The sequence below is a fragment of the Convolutriloba macropyga genome, chromosome 10 (assembly GCF_964194025.1).
Source record: "Convolutriloba macropyga chromosome 10, txConMacr16.3, whole genome shotgun sequence".
NCBI lineage: Eukaryota > Metazoa > Xenacoelomorpha > Acoela > Convolutidae > Convolutriloba > Convolutriloba macropyga.
In genome coordinates, this window is record NC_134477.1 from 41,394,999 (window position 1) to 41,414,988 (window position 19,990).

Genomic DNA, 19,990 nt, shown 5'->3' on the forward strand with positions numbered 1-19,990 from the left:
GATCAACTTATTAAATAGGATATAATAGCCTTGTACTGGAGACTTCCAATTGGACGCTTTTAGAAACAAGCTTTGTATCCTTTACATGAGATACCATATATTCAAACCTGCACCCACAAGCCATCTACTGGTAGCCAATTCACAAGCCTGTGAATTAGATTTTGAGAGTTTCAATACCCTTTCTCTCCCTGGCCAATACTGAAACGAATTTTTTACAGCCACACATTTATTGCTCTTATTTTTGTGGGCGGCGGTAACAATTTGTACAACGGAACTGACGATTTCGAATGTGATCAGAAGGAGTTTTCCAACTTTGGGCAAATATCCTTGAATTTCTGGAACCCACCTATTACCGCATTCTTCTGATCATTTTTTGCGTCAGTTCAAGGAAAATGGGAATCTCCTCCTGATAATTTCTCTTCATATTTCAATATCAGAGCGACCGAAAGCGTATGAAATTGTCTGTCGTTAAGGTAACTAACTAAGGTAAAATTGCGACATAGTTTAAAGTGAATGTCTCTTTTAAGCTGGTGAGGCCTTAGCTTTTCAGTTAAAGTTCAGGTAAAACAACCCTTACTTAAGGTTAGTTATGGAGAGCCAGATTTACATTACCATTTAAGGTGAGTTCCTTAAAAAAATACCTTAAGTTTATTTAGTGTACGAGAGTAGAATCATTTCCTTAAGAGTTAAGGTATAAGAAATTGCATCAGATCTCATACGATAATGTCATGTCGTCTTCTGAATTTCTAAAGAGGCTCAACAGAGAGGGGTCTCTGTCTCCCAGAAGATCGATCAAAAAAACAAAGGTTTTGAATTGGTGAAGCAAGCGTTACTTTGCTACTCTGCTATTTCCCCTCTTCCACTCTTGTATGCTGTTGCAAATTAGATTGCCTTGAAATAGGTTGATTCACAATGGGGCTCGTAATGTCAATTACTTGCACATCATTGGAAAGGACAAAGCTAAGACAATTTATAATTAAAATAATAATAATAACAACATTCACGGTTCACATCGCAAATGAACTAAATCAAAAACGCTCACAGTATCCCAAGTTGTCTTGCAATTACAAACTTCCAGAGTTGAGTCTCACTCTCAATCTCTTCCCTGCTGTTCACACTATCTTTTAAAGTTTAGTCCCATTGAATCAACTACTTTCTCTCGCTTGTGCAAAAATCTCTCCTGTGTCCAAAATGTGTCCTGCGTGTCACTTCAATTTATACTCAACCAATACGCTCTTATCTAAACTAAACTCACCTTTAAACCAACGATCAATTGTAATTTCCATTTTTGAAACCTTTTCATGCAAGTCCCGGTAATTGTACATGCCGATGAGACCATTTTTCATAAAACCTAAAATTTGACTTCTAGGGGACATTCAAAGATCACCCGTCCAAAATGAGGGGTCAAGTTGATAAAACTAATTATTATCATGGAACGTACTCTCATAGTTGCACTTACCCACAAAATTTATGGCCTACCTCCCAATAGATCACGAGCAAAAACCGCGCACACTTTTGATCGACCTAACTGACGACACCAAATTTCAGAACTCAATAACTCGGGAATTAGTCGTCAAAATGTCTTTCTAAAAAAATTTCTAGTAAATATAGGGTGCCACCAACCTGCCTGCCAAGTGTCGTTACCTACGGATTAGCCGTTGCCAGTCGTTTGCAATTTGAATTTTTTTAAGGAGTCATGGGTGCCAAAACCCGAAAAATACGAGCTCGTCAAAAATGACCGGAGTGGGTATTTTTGTCACTAACTGTCTCAGGTTATCTTCTTAACCATTACAACAAGCGTATGTTGCCATTTGCTTGTAGGTGGGGGGTCCGGACCCCACCCCTACAAGAACTCAAGTCGACAAAAATTCTGATTTCTTTCGAAATGAAAGTTTGTTCAAGTTTCAGCAGTCAGTATAGCAGAAAGAGTCTACACGAGGCTGCTGAAACTTGAACTATTTTTCATTTCGACAGAAATCAGGATTTTCTCGACTTAAATTCTTGTAGGGCTGTTCCGGACCCACCCTCCAAGCATATGGCAAATTGCTATACTACTGACTGCAATAAAAAAATCTTCGATGATTATTACCCTCTCCTCTTCCTCTGACAATGAGCTCAATGGGATGGCTGTAAGTTACAGCGATGGCTTATTGATGATACTCGAAATATTGTGGCGCGAAAATTTCTTTTCTCTAATCTGCTACACGAGGAATGTTTCTGTGAAATTTAAGAGCAATGATCAAGAGGTAAATTGTAGGCCGATGAAGCATGATGTTCTTGAGCTATATTAATTCCTCGTTGTGATCAAAAAAAGCCCACTGCAGTAAATTGCAGCGAAACCTTTTGAGCTCATTTTCCAAGATTCCATATATGCGGTCTTTCTAATTCCCCATTTAACCCCCCCCCCTCCAAAAGCAAAGTTCCTCATAGACACTTCACTGCATGGTAGCAACAACTTCATGTCGACGGTGCATCAACTTTTTCATTAAGGCTTTGAAAGTAAGTGTTAAAGATAATAATGATAACAACATAGAGTCATGAAAAAACACATCCCGAAAAAAAACTCAACATAAAAAATAACAATTAAAGTTTGATACGTTTTGTTCTTTCGGTTTAAGGAAACGAGATTTTGTAGCAAGTTATCAAAAACGTTATTCGGTCATATTTCAGAATTTTCTCAAAAAAAAAACAACCAAAAACTAAATTGTTTGATCATTATTCTAATTGCTGACGCAAAACTGTAATTCTAATGCAAACGTTAAAGGTCAGGATTTTAACTCAGTTTTCCAATTAGCCTAATGAAAAGACCTGCAACTGTCAAAAAACAAAAAAAACATAGATAAAAATTCCAGACAGTTTTATTCTAAAAATGGTTCAAAATTAAACCAAAAAACAACCAAAAACTAAATTGTTTGATCATTATTCTAATTGCTGACGCAAAACAGTAATTCTAATGCAAACGTTAAAGGCCAGGATTTTAACTTAGTTTTCCGATTAGCCTTATAAAAAGACCTGCATCTGTCAAAAAACAAAAAAAAATATATAAAAATTCCAGACAGTTTAATTCTAAAAATGGTTCAAAAATGTACAAAAACTGAAACCAAAGTAAAATTCTGAATGGTTCTGGTGACATAAAGGAAAATTCAATTCAAACTTTTTCAAATGAGTTTTTCTTTTTTTGGGACAATTAAGGGCTTTGAGAAAAAATTATTCCGAAAGAAAGCAAGAATTTTCATTGAAATTATAGAAAAAGAGCAAAAAAGGGATTAAAAGGTCTATGTTCAATTTTAATAGAGCGTTTACCGCTCTGCCACAAAAATACTTCTTATGCTTGCTTGTTCGAGATTAATAATAAACTGCTATATCGGTCGGCCCAAAGCTTCCAATCAAATGTAATTACAGCAGAATTAGAAAAAAACGCTATATTAGGATTTCCACAAGTTATCAAGCTAGTCATTTTCGTTAAAAGCGACCAAAAATCTTTGTACAAAGAAGAGCTTCTAGTATTATATTGGTTTAGCCGTTTGTATTGTAAGTGAAATGAAAAGCAAAGACTGAAATAAAAACATGCAAATCAATAAGAAAAGCATTGGAAATCATGAAAAAGTTCAGCTTAAAAATGGACCAATGAAGTACCCATGTTAGATAATTTTATTAGTCGTTTTTATGTTGGTTCAAAACAACTTTGAACGCAGTAGCTCAAGTGAGGTTTTCAAGATCTTTATTTAAATCACTTTGAGACTGATAATTTCCAAACATTTGTAAAATCAGCTCAATTAGTTTAATCTGAATTTTATCATCAGATGGCAGATTCCGGAGCTTTTTATTTGTACAGGTAGTATCCATGTTGATTTGAGCATTCACAACGCAAATTATTGTACAAAAAAGTGAATGCAAATATAAATGTTTTTCTGCAAATATGAAAGTTTTTCATCTCGATTTGAAATTTTGCAATGTAACGCATTTTGTAAAAAAAATGGGGTTTTTTGAAATTTTTTTAGGGCTTAGATTACATCAGTGCTTTTCCCAAAAGTTGTTCCAATTATTTATAATCAAATGGGAAAAATTTGGAAATATAGATGTCTATAACATCTGGGACTGAGTTTCAAACCTTTAGAAACGTTAAAAAAACATTTAAAAAGAATTACGTTGAATGAGCGGAAATTATTTTAAGGGCTTTCTTCCCAAAATTCAGCGCTATTGTACTCAGTTAGATATTGAGCTCAAATTTTAGAAAAGGGAGCATAGTTTAGCTGACGCTTACGAGAACTACATTTAATCTGTAATAGAGTTTTTGATCTTGCAGTAGCCATCCTATTCAAAAATCTTGGGATCTTCTGCGTTTTCCTTCCCCGTACGTTATATGTCCGCCACAAAAACACACACATACACACAAACACACACACACACACACACACACACACACGCACACACTCACAAACACCACACACACACACACACACACACAAAAACACACCCACACCCCTCCGTTAGAGAACACGTGTCATAGCATAATTGTAATGTAAACAATGGATGCGTTTCAAATGGACGGTGACGTCAGTGCCAAAATGTAGAAATTTCAACTAATGTGATTGGTTGAGAATTTAAAACACTGTACCTTTATGCGTTAGCCTAAATTGGACAATTATAAAATATTGGACAATATAATAAATAACAAATAAAGTTTGGTACGTTTTGTTCTTTCGGTCTAAGGAAACCAAATTTTGTAGCAAGGTATCAAAAACGTTTTTCGGTCATATTTCAGATTTTTCTCAAAAAAAACAACCAAAAACTAAATTGTTTGATCATTATTCTAATTGCTGACGCAAAATTGTAATTCTTATGCAAACGTTAAAGGTCAGGATTTTAACTCAGTTTTCCAATTAGCTTAATGAAAAGACCTGCAACTGTCAAAAAACAAAAAATAGATAAAAATTCCAGACAGTTTTATTCTAAAAATGGTTCAAAATTAAACCAAAAAACAACCAAAAACTAAATTGTTTGATCATTATTCTAATTGCTGACGCAAAACAGTAATTCTAATGCAAACGTTAAAGGCCAGGATTTTAACTTAGTTTTCCGATTAGCCTTATAAAAAGACCTGCATCTGTCAAAAAACAAAAAAAAAATATATAAAAATTCCAGACAGTTTAATTCTAAAAATGGTTCAAAATTGTACAAAAACTGAAACCAAAGTAAAATTCGGAATGGTTCTGGTGACATAAAGGAAAATTCAATTCAAACTTTTTCAAATGAGTTTTTCTTTTTTTGGGACAATTAAGGGCTTTGGGAAAAAATTATTCCGAAAGAAAGCAAGAATTTTCATTGAAATTATAGAAAAAGAGCAAAAATGGGATTAAAAGGTCTATGTTCAGTTTTAAATGAGCGTTTACCGCTCTGCCATAAAAAACTTCATATGCTTGCTTGTTCGAGATTAATAATAAACTGCTAAATCGGTCGGCCCAAAGCTTCCAATCAAATGTAATTACAGCAGAATTAGAAAAAAAACGCTATATTAGGATTTCCACAAGTTTTCAAGCTAGTCATTTTCGTTAAAAGCGACCAAAAATCTTTGTACAAAGAAGAGCTTCTAGTATTATATTGGTTTAGCCGTTTGTATTGTAAGTGAAATGAAAAGCAAAGACTGAAATAAAAACATGCAAATCAATAAGAAAAGCATTGGAAATCATGAAAAAGTTCAGCTTAAAAATGGACCAATGAAGTACCCGTGTTCGATAATTTTATTAGTCGTTTTTATGTTGGTTCAAAACAACTTTGAACGCAGTAGCTCAAGTGAGGTTTTCAAGATCGTTATTTAAATCACTTTGAGACTGATAATTTCCACACATTTGTAAAATCAGCTCAATTAGTTTAATCTGAATTTTATCATCAGATGGCAGATTCCGGAGCTTTTTATTTGTACAGGTAGTATCCATGTTGATTTGAGCATTCACAACGCAAATTATTGTACAAAAAAGTGAATGCAAATATAAATGTTTTTCTGCAAATATGAAAGTTTTTCATCTCGATTTGAAATTTTGCAATGTAACGCATTTTGTAAAAAAAAATGGGGTTTTTTGAAATTTTTTTAGGGCTTAGATTACATCAGTGCTTTTCCCAAAAGTTGTTCCAATTATTTATAATCAAATGGGAAAAATTTGGAAATATAGATGTCTATAACATCTGGGACTGAGTTTCAAACCTTTAGAAACGTTAAAAAAACATTTAAAAAGAATTACGTTGAATGAGCGGAAATTATTTTAAGGGCTTTCTTCCCAAAATTCAGCGCTATTGTACTCAGTTAGATATTGAGCTCAAATTTTAGAAAAGGGAGCATAGTTTAGCTGACGCTTACGAGAACTACATTTAATCTGTAATAGAGTTTTTGATCTTGCAGTAGCCATCCTATTCAAAAATCTTGGGATCTTCTGCGTTTTCCTTCCCCGTACGTGATATGCACCCCCCCCCCCCACACACACACACACACACCCACACATACACACACACACGCACACACACACACACACGCACACACTCACAAACACCACACACACACACAAACACACACACACACCCCTCCGTTACAGAGCACGTGTCATAGCATAATCGTAATGTAAACATTGGAGGCGTTTCAATTGGACGATGACGTCAGTGCCAAAATGTAGAAATTTCAACGAATGTGATTGGTTGAGAAATTTAAAACACTGTACCTTTAAGCGTTAGCCTAAATTGGACAAAGCCTAATGCTAGATTATAATTTTTACCGCATCGGGGCATGCCTCGCGGGCCATGGCCATGCCTCAGCGGCCCGTGGGACTTGATATGAATCTATCACAACCGAACGTGAGACCAGTTTCTCACAAAAAAGTATAATTATCCTGTTTCGGCTTATCGCGATTTCTGAGGAATTTTACGTTAACATTCATATCCTATTTTAAAACATGGAGAATAGGTTGAGCAATCAGCCAATCAGGAAACAATATTCCTATTTTCTCAATTGTGATTGGCCAGCAATAAAATTTCTATATTTTGGTACGTCTGCCATTTTCACTAGCGCCCAAATGGACACACCAAAATTTTGTACCAAATGGACGACAAAAATAAATAATACGTACAAAGTCTCAATATGCGCTAATAATTTAATCCTAGTTGACGGACCAGTTGTGATAGATTGCTGCGCGCTCACACGTTCGGTTAAATTGTAGTAGATTAATTCATATCCACCTCCACGGGCCGCTGAGGCATTGCCATGGCCAGATGCGGTAAAGCATATAATTTTACCTTCCTTCTTTCTCGTTTAAATTAGTCATTATGGATGCTTGTGACTACATGCTTGTGATAAATTGGTCAAAATTTCGATGTTAAGCAAGAATTAACATTGAGAATGCATGCAAATGTCGTCCTGTTGAAACAAAATTCAGTGTCGCTCATTTGAAACGTGGTCCTATTGATCGGCCGCAGCAAATAATATTAACCCACTAACTTGGGGGGGGGGGGGGGGGGGGTTCACAGGCGGAATATCCATTTGTTGCAAGATATGACAAGATAAGCACTGGAAACAAGATTCTCAGGGAAATTAATTTCAGGTTGCACATTGGCTGTCGAGGAAACAAACGGAACACACTTCGGTTGTGGTGAACGTATGTGCATCCCAATGGAAAAGAAATGCGACGGTCCAGTTGACTGTTTTTGGGAACATGACGAATATTTATGCACAGGTAAAAGACGGCAATCAAACAAGAAATAAACTTCCCAAATTTTTCCCATGATACCCATTTCGCTCCTAAATCAAAAATACAGATGGCAGACATTGATTTAATTGCCGCAACGCAACCGGATGCCGTCCATTTATCACCCCCACTTCTTTTGATATCAACTCGTGCGCTTCTATCAGACCTCTGGTTAAAAGTGTTATTGGAACACTTTTTGTACGATGCTCTGTGGATTACAATCTTCCTCGTCCCATTTCACCTGCTAACTTACGGCATTCACCGAATAATTAGATGAAAAAGTGCACTCAAAATATTACCCTGGTTGAGGTGCCAGACGGAAATGATCTCTGATCAGACGATCCCAGACCGAAGTATGCTCTGATCAGGCTAATGTGCGCTAGAAACCTCGTGCGCCCTTGAGTGCGGTCAAAGCTCTGATCAGACCATCACAGACGGAACTTACCACTGATCAGGCCAAAATGATACCATTGTCCAGACTTTTGTGTTCTCAAATCAGTTTACAAACCCTGTAATTTTGGTCTGGAAAAACACCGTGTGGGTTCGACTAAAGTCTGATCAGAGATCACTTCCGTCTGGCACCTCAAACAGTGTAGAGTTTTACCGCTTGTCTTACATATTTCAGGTAGAATTTCTTGGACCGGATAATTAAAGGATTAAATTAAAAAGGCTAGACTGATGCGACGCAGACCGTATGGATCAGGTCAAAAACGGCCTCTTGCTGCATAGGTTTTTACTGTTATCCTCAAAAACGAAATCTTTCAAATAATGGGCAAGCAATAATGAATTACAGCCAACAAATCAATAGAAAAATGTTTCAATTTGGTTTCAGTATTTTAACGAATCACAAAACGGGAGCATTTGGCATTTAACGAAACTCATATTTCAGGTGAAGAAAGAGATGCCAGCAAGAACAAAGGTTGCATGCGTGAGTCTACACAATACTAAATCTACAAAAAACTTCAATATTTTACTCACGACATTCGTAAAATGAGTAAAATGTTATATAATCTGCTGCACCGAAGCTTTCTAGTCGAGCGTGAAATGCTCAATCTCTTTTTCGTTGCTGTTTCGGAAATTGCAAAAATGATGAAATGGCTGAAAAGGAAATACTCCTCCGAATTTATGGAAAAACAGACAAATCAAATCTGCGGTTATCTGGTAAGATCTTGCAACACCAGATGAGTATTATTTCAAGAGTCTTGAAATAATATACATATTCATACCAGTCTTCAAACTTCCTACAAAATCTTGCAAAACTGTCTTTTGACAAGAACGTTGCACGAGAGTCGTCTCTCATGCAATACTTCTGCAAGATTAACGTCTATCTTGCAATAGTTTTGTAAATTTATCATTTATTTTAGAAAATGAAGCTTAGTTAAAAATGAAATCTAATTTAGTAAGGCTTAGAAAACTTGATGTCAGTGAATCAACGTGTCACATCATATGTATCACACTGTAGTCCTTCGAATGTGAAGAGCCGCAAAAAGAGTTTACGGGGAGTTTGTGAAACTTGAGACTGATAAGTCACTGATTTTATTACAGGCACAGGCCTTCTACCGCAAATCAGTTGGGAATTGACAGTGCGTAGATTAGAAAGATTTAAAAAAGACTCAGTCCTTCTTAGTTTCCAATATTCTGTTGAAACGTTTTACAAGCAAACAATTTTTATATAAAGTTTTTTTAAGTTTTTTTTTAAATATATTTTTGAAGCACGGCATCCTCTGGCTACATTATAAGCAATTCACGCAGACTGTTCAAGTTTTAAAAAACCTTTGTTTGGTAAGACTCAATCGGAAGATAGCCGTTATTTTTATAGACTTTGAAAGATAAACGTCTAATTAAATATCTTGCAATATAACCGTCATAAGCAAAAATCTTACAAGATCCTGCCAGATAAAAGCCGGATTTGGAATTATAAAATCAAATTAAAAAAACTTTTGATGGTTTTGAACAGTTTTTTTATTACCGTAATCAATTTTGTATGAAAACTTTTGTATCTCGAAAACCACAATGAGGGAAAACTAGAATTCTTCCAGAGTTCTTTTCTTTCCAAATACGATAAGAATTTTTTAATAGTTACTAACACCGGAAAAGAGTTATAGACGTTCTTATCAAGTAAATTTAACGTTGGTTTAAGGAATTGTAAAGTTTAATAAACGTTAAATATTATCAACCGCGGTGACCTCGATTGGGTCGAGGTGTCAAGCTAAAAACCACTAAAAGATGTAAGATTTGCGGTTAATTTGAGTAAAAAGTGTGAGATTTGCGCTCAATGCGATCAATGGGGTGAAAAAAAATTGTTAAACGGTGAAAAAATTTTTTCAAGCACTTTTGCGGTGAAAAAAAATTTCACCGCTAAAAATCGCAATTCTTACAAAAATTCACCGCAAAATTCACCGCTAATCTTACAAATTTTCATCATTGAAAAAGTTGTATTGAAAACATGCAAGAGTAGTGCTGAACGATCAGCAACCTCGTAATATTAAAAAATATATAATACTATAACTTATGTCGAACATGCAGTCCATAGAGAATCACCTAATGGACGGACAATCAGCTTAAGGATAAAAGATAAGCATATTAAACAAAGTTGTTTTAATTTTAGCCATATCTGAGCATAGTTAATTTCGTACTTTTTAAATTAGAAGAATTATAAAATTTTGATCTCAACCTATGTGTCCTTCTATAAGTAAAATTTGAATTTCAGTGTTGACTCTGTCTTGAAAACTAATGGGTACTCGTCGTCCTTTTTGATGTGTAGGGTGAAAAATCCTATCATTGTGTATTATCCCCTATATATTAAGAGTTTGAAACACTTAAACTATTTGGTCCAGCTTCTCTGAACAATTATATTCTTTTTGTTGGAAAAAAACACAAACTTTCAACAGCCTTGTTTTCTTTTCGGGTCAAAAAATTGTGATCCAACTGAACTCACAATAAGAGTATAAGGAGTATGAAAAACAAAATTTTGCTTCGAGCATCTCGGGAAGAAGGTTTGGCCTTCGTCTCTTTTTAATTTCAATTAACCGAAAATCGAATAAAGTTTTCGTTTAAAAGAGCATCTGATTTCGTCGGGTCAAAGAGTTGTTGGAATGAAACCGAAATCAGTGTCAGACCTGCTTCAGTTGCGGGACTTAACCCACAAAGAAATCATTGTCCAGCATTTCAGAAATTTGTTTTTTTTTTGGCTGCTAATAAGCGGGATAGTTTCCAAAAATTAGTCTATTTTCATCGGTTGAAGGAGTTGTTGGGGTCATGTTAGTCTAATTGCCATATTATGTTTAAGTGTGGGGAGCGTAAGGCACCAAACACTGGTGGTCTAGCTTTACTAGATAAAATTCAAACTTGCATCTAATTTTAGTTTCGAATAAGCCAACAGTCGGATAAAATATTTTTTAAAAGAAACTGGTTTGTTGCTTTAAGGAGTTGCAAGAGTTTAACTAAAACTGTAAAAAGAAATTCATCAATTTTAAGAAGTAAATAACCATGAGTTTTTTGTTATAGCTCCTCTGGAAAATTTAGGTTTTCGTTGGGTTAATTCAAAACTTGATGTTAGGTCAAAAAAATGATATTATTGAATCAAACTCTCCCTCATTCTATTTTGTATGTACTGAATAGCGGTAAACCATTATAAAGTTGACCTCTACTTGAACGAAATTTACTGAAATTGTTACATAAGTCAACTGATATCAAATTTAGCTACTGTGAAATCTTCAGACACCTGAAATGATGACAAATTTAGCTACTGTCAATTGAAGTCAAATTTGATGAAGTACCCTATGGAGTTCTCCAACGGGTCGTTACCTCCAAAAAGTCGCAACGCACCGCACTTCACCGAGCACAACGACCAGTATTTTTTGCTAATGCACCAAAAACTTGAACAAAATTGATTGTTTTTTTTTTTGACGAAATTTATCTTCATTGTTACGAACTTACTGCTTTTAATGCTAAATCCTTTAAAGCAAAATTTTTAGTGTTAACATATAAAAAGAAGTATTAACTACACTGAATTGTAAAATTTGTCTATTAAATTTTATAGAAGTTTGAATAAATAGGTGTTGTCCCTGTCAAAAAGTATGTTTAGATCTCGAACTTCAAAGAACAGTTTGTTTCATTATCTTTCGAATTGGTCGAGGTTGTACGCCAGCTCAATTTGCGGCCCCTGATCAATTTCGTTTACAATGTGTATAAACAAATATGTTCATTTGTATTCAAATATTTAAAAGAACTCGAAATGGGTGAAGAAATTATCGAGCTTCATGAAAAACGTTCCGTAAAAAAAATTCGAAAAACTGAGCTAGAAAGTGTATCTCAGCCCATTCTGCCCTTTTTACTGCCGTGAAAACTTAATTTTTCAATTTGTGTAGAAATAACTGCCAATATGCTGATTTCAAAATAAAACTTTCAAAGAGCTGTCGAAATAGGTGGAGAAAAAATCGAACTTCATGAAAAGCGTTTGGTAAAAACAATTTTAGAAAAGACAAGTTAGAGAGTTTATACTAGCCTGTTTTGTTGCCGTAAAAATCTATTTTTCGAATTTGCTTCCAAATAAAAGCCTATATGTTGATTTGTTAACAAAATTTTAAAGAACTGTCGAATTAGTTGAGGAAAATGCAAAACTTCATGAAAAACGTTTGTTAATAACTTTTTGAAAAAGATGAGTCAGATTATGCATTTTAGCCCGTTTTGGCGCAGTAAAAATGTATTTTCGAACATGTGTTGAAATAAATGCCAAAATGCTGATTTAAACACAAAATTTTTAAAGCAATGTCGAATTAGGTGAAGAAGAAAACGAAGTTCATGAGAGTCGGTATTAGCCCGTTTCTGTTGCCATAATAAAGTAAATTTGATTTTGTGTAGAAATAGTCGCAAAATTTGTGTTAAAAGAGCATCTCATTCCGTCTGGAAAAAAGTGGCAAAATTTGTGTTTGGCCTTCGTCTCTTTTCATTTTCAATTAACCAAAAAATCGAATAATGTTTTTGTTTAAAAGAGCATCTGATTTCGTCGGGTCAAAGAGTTATTGGAATGAAACCGAAATCAGTGTCAGACCTGCTTCAGTTGCGGGATTCATAACCCACAAAGAAATCTTTGTCTAGCTTCTCTCGAAAAATTCACAATTTTGTCTTTTTTGGCTGCAAATAAGCGGGAAAATTTTCAAAAATTACACTATTTTCATCGGTTCAAGGAGTTGTTGGGGTCATATTAGTCTAATTGCCATATTACAATTAAGTCTGGGGAGCGTAAAGCACCAAACACTGGTGGTCTAGCTTCACTAGATAAAATTCAAAGTTACATCTAATTTTAGTTTCGAATAAGCCAACAGTCGGATAAAATATTTTTCAAAAGAAACTGGTTTGTTGCTTTAAGGAGTTGCAACAGGTCAACTAAAACTATGAAACGAAATTTATTGTCTTTAGGAAGTAAAAAACACTTTAGGGAGTTTTTTGTTTTAGCTCCTCTGGAAAATTTAGGTTTTCGTTGGGTTAGTTCAAAACATGAAGTTAGGTCAAAAAAATGATGTTATTGAATCAAACTCTCGCTCATTCTATTTTGTATGTACTGAATAGTGGTAAACCGTTATAAAGTTGACATCTACTTGAACGAAATTTACTGAAATGGTTACACAAGTCAACTGATGACAAATTTAGCTACTGTGAAATATTCAGACAAATCAAATGATGACAAATTTAGCTACCTTCAATTAATGTCAAATTTCATGAACAACGTTCCGGAAAAAAACTGAGTTAGAAAGTCTATTCTAGCCCAATCTGCCCTTTTTATTGCCGTAAAATTTTAAATTTTCAATTTGTGTAAAACTAACTGCCAATATGCTGATTTGTACATAAAACTTTCAAAGAGCTGTCGAAATAGGTGGAGAAAAAATCGAACTTCATGAAAAGCGTTTGGTAAAAACAATTTTAGAAAAGCCAAGTTAGAGAATTTATACTAGCCTGTTTTGTTGCCGTAATAATCTGTTTTTCGAATTTGCTTCTAAATAAAAGCCTATATGTTGATTTGTTAACAAAATTTTAAAGAACTGTCGAATTAGTTGAAAAAAATGCAAAACTTCATGAAAAACGTTTGTTAAAAACTTTTTAAAAAAGTTGAGTCAGATTATGCATTTTAGGCCGTTTTGGCGCAGTAAAAATGTATTTTCGAACATGTGTTGAAATAAATGCCAAATTGCTAATTTGAACACAAAATTTTTAAAGCAATGTCGAATTAGGTGAAGAAGAAAACGAAGTTCATGAGAGTCCGTATTAGCCCGTTTCTGTTGCCATAATAAAGTAAATTTGATTTTGTGTAGAAATAGTCGCAAAATTTGTGTTAAAAGAGCATTTCATTCTGTCTGGAAAAAAGTGGCAAAATTTGTGTTTGGCCTTCGTCTCTTTTCATTTTCAATTAACCAAAAAATCGAACAATGTTTTTGTTTAAAAGAGCATCTGATTTCGTCGGGTCAAAGAGTTATTGGACTGAAACCGAAATCAGTGTCAGACCTGCTTCAGTTGCGGGATTCATAACCCACACTGAAATCTTCGTCAAGCATCTCTCGAAAAATTCAGAATTTTGTCTTTTTTGGCTGCAAATAAGCGGGAAAATTTCCAAAAATTAGTCTATTTTCATCGGTTCAAGGAGCTGTTGGGGTTGTATTAGTCTAATTGCCATATTAAAACTAAGTGTGGGGAGCGTAAAGAACCAAACACTTGTGGTCTAGCTTCACTAGATAAAATTCAAAGTTACATCTAATTTTATTTTCGAATAAGCCAACAGTCGGATAAAATATTTTTCAAAAGAAACTGGTTTGTTGCTTTAAGGAGTTGCAACGGTTTAACTAAAACTATGAAACGAAATTCATTGTCTTTAAGAAGTAAAAAACACTTTAGGGAGTTTTTTGTTTTAGCTCCTCTGGAAAATTTAGGTTTTCGTTGGGTTAGTTCAAAACATGATGTTAGGTCAAAAAAATGATGTTATTGAATCAAACTCTCGCTCACTCTATTTTGTATGTACTGGATAGTGGTAAACCGTTATAAAGTTAACCTCTACTTGAACGAAATTTACTGAAATGGTAAAACAAGTCAACTGATGACAAATTTAGCTACTGTGAAATATTCAGACAAATCAAATGATGACAAATTTAGCTACCTTCAATTAATGTCAAATTTCATGAACAACGTTCCGGAAAAAAAACTGAGTTAGAAAGTCTACTTTAGCCCATTCTGCCCTTTTTTATTGCCGTAAAAATTTAAATTATCAATTTGTGTAGAACTAACTGCCAATATGCTGATTTGTACATAAAACTTTCAAAGAGCTGTCGAAATAGGTGGAGAAATAATCGAACTTCATGAAAAGCGTTTGGTAAAAACAATTTTAGAAAAGACAAGTTAGAGAGTTTATACTAGCCTGTTTTGTTGCCGTAATAATCTTTTTTTTGAATTTGCGTCCAAATAAAGGCCAATATGTTGATTTGTTAACAAAACATTAAAGAACTGTCGAATTAGTTGAGGAAAATGCAAAACTTCATGAAAAATGTTTGTTAATAACTTTTTGAAAAAGATGAGTCAGATTATGTATTTTAGCCCGTTTTGGCGCAGTAAAAATGCATTTTCGAATTTGTGTTGAACTAAATGCCAAAGTGCTAATTTGAACACGAAATTTTCAAGGAACTTTCGAATTAGGTGAAGAAAAAAACGTTCATGAGAGCCTGTATTAGCCCGTTTTTGTTGCCATAATAAAGTAATTTTGAATTTATGTACAAATAGTTGCCAGTACGCTAATTCCTAAAAAAAACTTTTAAAGAACTGTTGAATTAGGTGAAAAAATTATCGAACTTCATTAAAAACCTTTGCAAATAACTTTTTGAAAAATACAAGTTAGAAAGTCTATAATAGATCGTTTTGTTGCTGTGATACTGTGTTTTTTTGAATTTGTGAAAAGAAAAAGCCAATATGCTGATTTGTTTACAAAATTTTTAAAGAACTGTCAAATTGGGTGAAGAAAATAATGAACTTCATGAAAAGCGTCCGCTACTAAATTTTTGAAAAAGACGTGTTAGAAGTTTTTGATCGCTCATTTTGTTGCCGTGATATGGTACTTTCTGAAAATTTTTAGAACGGATTTTGATTTTTTTTATTTCTAACCAAAACTTCAAGAAAACCGTCGATTTATGAGCAAAAATTAGTCATTTTTGTTGAACTTGGACTAAATTCTCCCAATTTTTAGCTGAAAACATGCATGTTTTTGCTAGCAAAATCAACTAGAATTTACGCTTCCAACAACCATATAATTATCTTTTTAAAGTATTGCCAAACAAGAGAATGCAAGAGCAAAGTAGAGGCCGAAGTCAGGGTCAATTTTCTCTAAATTTTTGAATTTTCAAAGTTGTTAAGTTTGATAACTTTTTCGTCATAAATCTTTTTTTCATGTATATTAATTATATCATTTTCGTGCTCATTTAATAATTTTACCAAATATAAGGGTCAAAAAATTTCGATTTGGCTTCGTTACTAAGTTTTTACTTAGCAACGAACTGAGCCAATTTCAGCCAGAATAGCAAAAATCCAGTTTTGATTCGTTTAGTTTTCTAACAATATTTAACTACAGGATGAAGCCCCAGTTCATGCTGATTCCAAAACATACTCATTTTTTAAATTTCGTACAGTAGTTTTCGAGATATAAGCCTTTTTTGCATGCATACCAGCCCCCGGTCCCGTAACCAGCCACCATCATCAACTATCTCCCCACCCCCGCCCAACTGGAAACTTTTTATTCATGTATCTCTAGTCGTACTGTGATCTCCAGCTAATGAGATTCTCGGATTTATTACTTTTACCACTAAGTAACTTCATCTTTATAGTGGTTAACCCAGATGACAGAGTGAAAATTTCGTATGCAACCTCCTTTCGGTCACGTGACATGCTTATTCGTGTACTCTCAGGTCAAGTGACAATAGATACGCTGTCATCCCATGCGTCCCTATCTGCTCGAGGTAAACAGGTATAAAGATGAAAGTGGATGGAAATAGAGAGTTTCAAAAGGTCACACATAGAGCGTCAAATATAGAATGCGTTGTACGGCACACATTAAACTATAATCCAGCACGTCGCGATTAGTCACTCTCCAGCGACCACGTTAGAGGACGGAACCAAACGACCACACCAGAGCAGCACGTCGGGACTGCGACCCCAGCCAGAGACGCACCTCGCGACGCTTATTTATAACCCAAACAAAAGTTATATCGTTTGAAATCTCTCGACAAGGCGAATTTGATAGGCTATATGTCAGTAACCAATTATGGCGTACTATTATATCTATACTATTATACAATTGGTTGGTTCCTGGTATTTTGTTAAGGAGCTTTGATGTTTTTATTTGCAATTTCAGATTAGATTGTTGCCTTTTCGTTGTTGAAGTCTTAGCAACTAAAAGTTTATGAATAGAAGACCAGCATATGGATATGGATAGAAGATATGGATATGGGTAAACGAAACAATGGATATGGTGTCGTTCTATATGAAACCAGCTTAGGAGATGGATTTGGATAGAAGATATGAAGATGGATGGATATGTAGATGAGATAAGGAGATATGAAGATGAAGAAGATAGATACGCATGTTTTGAAGATGGATACGCATAGAAGATGGATATGAATAGAAGATATGGACAGAAATTCATGGATAGGTCAGCATTTGAAGTTTTGGAACCTGAGAGCTTTAGCTTTTTGTAAATGTTTTAGATTGCGAATAGGATGTTTATAGAAGTAGTACCAGTCGTAGTAGTAGTATAAATTGCATTGGTGCCATATAATATGATAATGTTTATGTTGTTGTTTTAATCTGCGTCCAATTTTTTAGGGGCAACCTGCATGTAATTTTTTTTTCTGGAGTCGGAACGCTTTGAGATCATTTGTTTCTCAAGCTTTGCAGGTACTTTAGTCACTAGACAGCCGAACAGCAAATGATCTCGAAATACCTGGTATAAGATGTATGTAACCCATGTACTCAGGTAATCTTACTGTTTTTTTACTTAGTCTGCATGTAAAAACAAAAAATTGATTAACTAGGATTAATTCACTGTTTGTTGATTTGTTAAATAACACTGACTATTTTCATACGGAAGTTTGCTAATTTCTCGAAAAACGAATTTTAAAAATAGGTCTTTTTGATCGGGTCAAGGAGTTGTCCAAGTCAAACCAAACCCGGTATGGAGTATCCCCTGTGTACCTTAAGTCTAATAAAAAAGAATTTATGCTATCGCCTGCCTTGGAAAAAAGTTGGGTTTTCATAAGGAAATTTGCGATTTTCGCGAAAAAAGAAATTTAAAAATAGGTGTTTTTGATAGAGTCAAGGAGTTGTCCAAATCAAAACCAAATTCGGTAGGGAGTATTCCCGGTGTACCTAGTTTCTAAAACAAAAATAATTTTTGCTAAAGCTTGCCTAGGGAAAAAGTTGCGTTTTCATACAGAAATTTACGATTAACTCGAATAAATTGCAATTATGAATTCTAAAAATAGGTCCTTTTCTTGAGGGTCAGGTTCTTCTTCAAATCAGATCAAATTCGGTATAGAGCATCCCATGTTTACCTAGAATTTAAAACAGAAATAATTTTTGCTGTAGCTTGCCTAGGAATAAAGTTGGGTTTCATACGGAAATTTGCGAAATTCGCAAAAAAAATTTTAAAAATAGGTCTTCTTGATCGGGTCAAGGAGTTGTCCAAATCAAATTGAACTCGGTGTGGAGTGTCCCCTGTGTACCTAAAGTCTAAAAGAAAAAGAATTTTTGCTATAGCCTGCCTAGGAAAAAATGGGTTTTCATACGGAAATTTGCGATTTTCGCGACAAAAGTATTTTAAAAATAGGTCTTTTTGAACGGTTCAAGGAGTTGTCCAAATCAAACCAAACTCGGTAGGGAGTATCCTCAGTGTTCCTGGATTATAAAACAAAAATAATTTTTGCTAAAGCTTGCCTAGGTAGAAAGTTGGGTTTTCATACGGAAATTTGCGATTTTCGCGAATAACGAATTTTAAAAAAATTCTTTTTCATCGGGTCAAGGAGTTGTCAAACTCAGACCAAACTCGGTCTGGAGTATCCACTATCAACCTAGAGTGTAACACAAAAAAATATTTTTCCTAAGCTTGCCCAGGAAAAAATTTGCGTTTTCATACGGAAATTTGCGATTAATTCGAATAAATTGCGATTATGAATTCTGAAAAAAGGTGTTTTTCTTGAGGGTCAAGTTCTTCTTCAAATTGGATCAAATTCGGCATAGAGCATCCCATGTGTACCTAGAATTTAAAACAGAAATAATTTTTGCTGTAGCTTGCCTAGGAATAAAGTTGGGTTTTCATACGGAAATTTGCGAAATTCGCAAAAAAAATTTTAAAAATAGGTCTTCTTGATCGGGTCAAGGAGTTGTCCAAATCAAATTGAACTCGGTGTGGAGTGTCCCCTGTGTACCTAAAGTCTAAAAGAAAAAGAATTTTTGCTATAGCCTGCCTAGGAAAAAATGGGTTTTCATACGGAAATTTGCGATTTTCGCGACAAAAGTATTTTAAAAATAGGTCTTTTTGAACGGTTCAAGGAGTTGTCCAAATCAAACCAAACTCGGTAGGGAGTATCCTCAGTGTTCCTGGATTATAAAACAAAAATAATTTTTGCTAAAGCTTGCCTAGGTAGAAAGTTGGGTTTTCATACGGAAATTTGCGATTTTCGCGAATAACGAATTTTAAAAAAATTCTTTTTCATCGGGTCAAGGAGTTGTCAAACTCAGACCAAACTCGGTCTGGAGTATCCACTATCAACCTAGAGTGTAACACAAAAAAAATATTTTTCCTAAGCTTGCCCAGGAAAAAATTTGCGTTTTCATACGGAAATTTGCGATTAATTCGAATAAATTGCGATTATGAATTCTGAAAAAAGGTGTTTTTCTTGAGGGTCAAGTTCTTCTTCAAATTGGATCAAATTCGGCATAGAGCATCCCATGTGTACCTAGAATTTAAAACAGAAATAATTTTTGCTGTAGCTTGCCTAGGAATAAAGTTGGGTTTTCATACGGAAATTTGCGAAATTCGCAAAAAAAATTTTAAAAATAGGTCTTCTTGATCGGGTCAAGGAGTTGTCCAAATCAAATTGAACTCGGTGCGGAGTGTCCCCTGTGTACCTAAAGTCTAAAAGAAAAAGAATTTTTGCTATAGCCTGCCTAGGAAAAAATGGGTTTTCATACGGAAATTTGCGATTTTCGCGACAAAAGTATTTTAAAAA

At 34.5% G+C, this 19,990-nt stretch overlaps 1 protein-coding gene across 1 annotated transcript in view; it reads left to right on the forward strand.

The window, feature by feature from the left end:
- LOC142348026 (uncharacterized) overlaps positions 1 to 19,990 on the forward strand; it is a 177,825-nt gene that overhangs the window by 3,759 nt on the left and 154,076 nt on the right. Inside the window, exons 4-5 of the mRNA XM_075399193.1 lie at positions 7,587 to 7,718; positions 8,620 to 8,658. Of these exons, the coding sequence (XP_075255308.1) occupies positions 7,587 to 7,718; positions 8,620 to 8,658 (171 nt within the window). The remainder of the gene's footprint in view (positions 1 to 7,586; positions 7,719 to 8,619; positions 8,659 to 19,990) is intronic.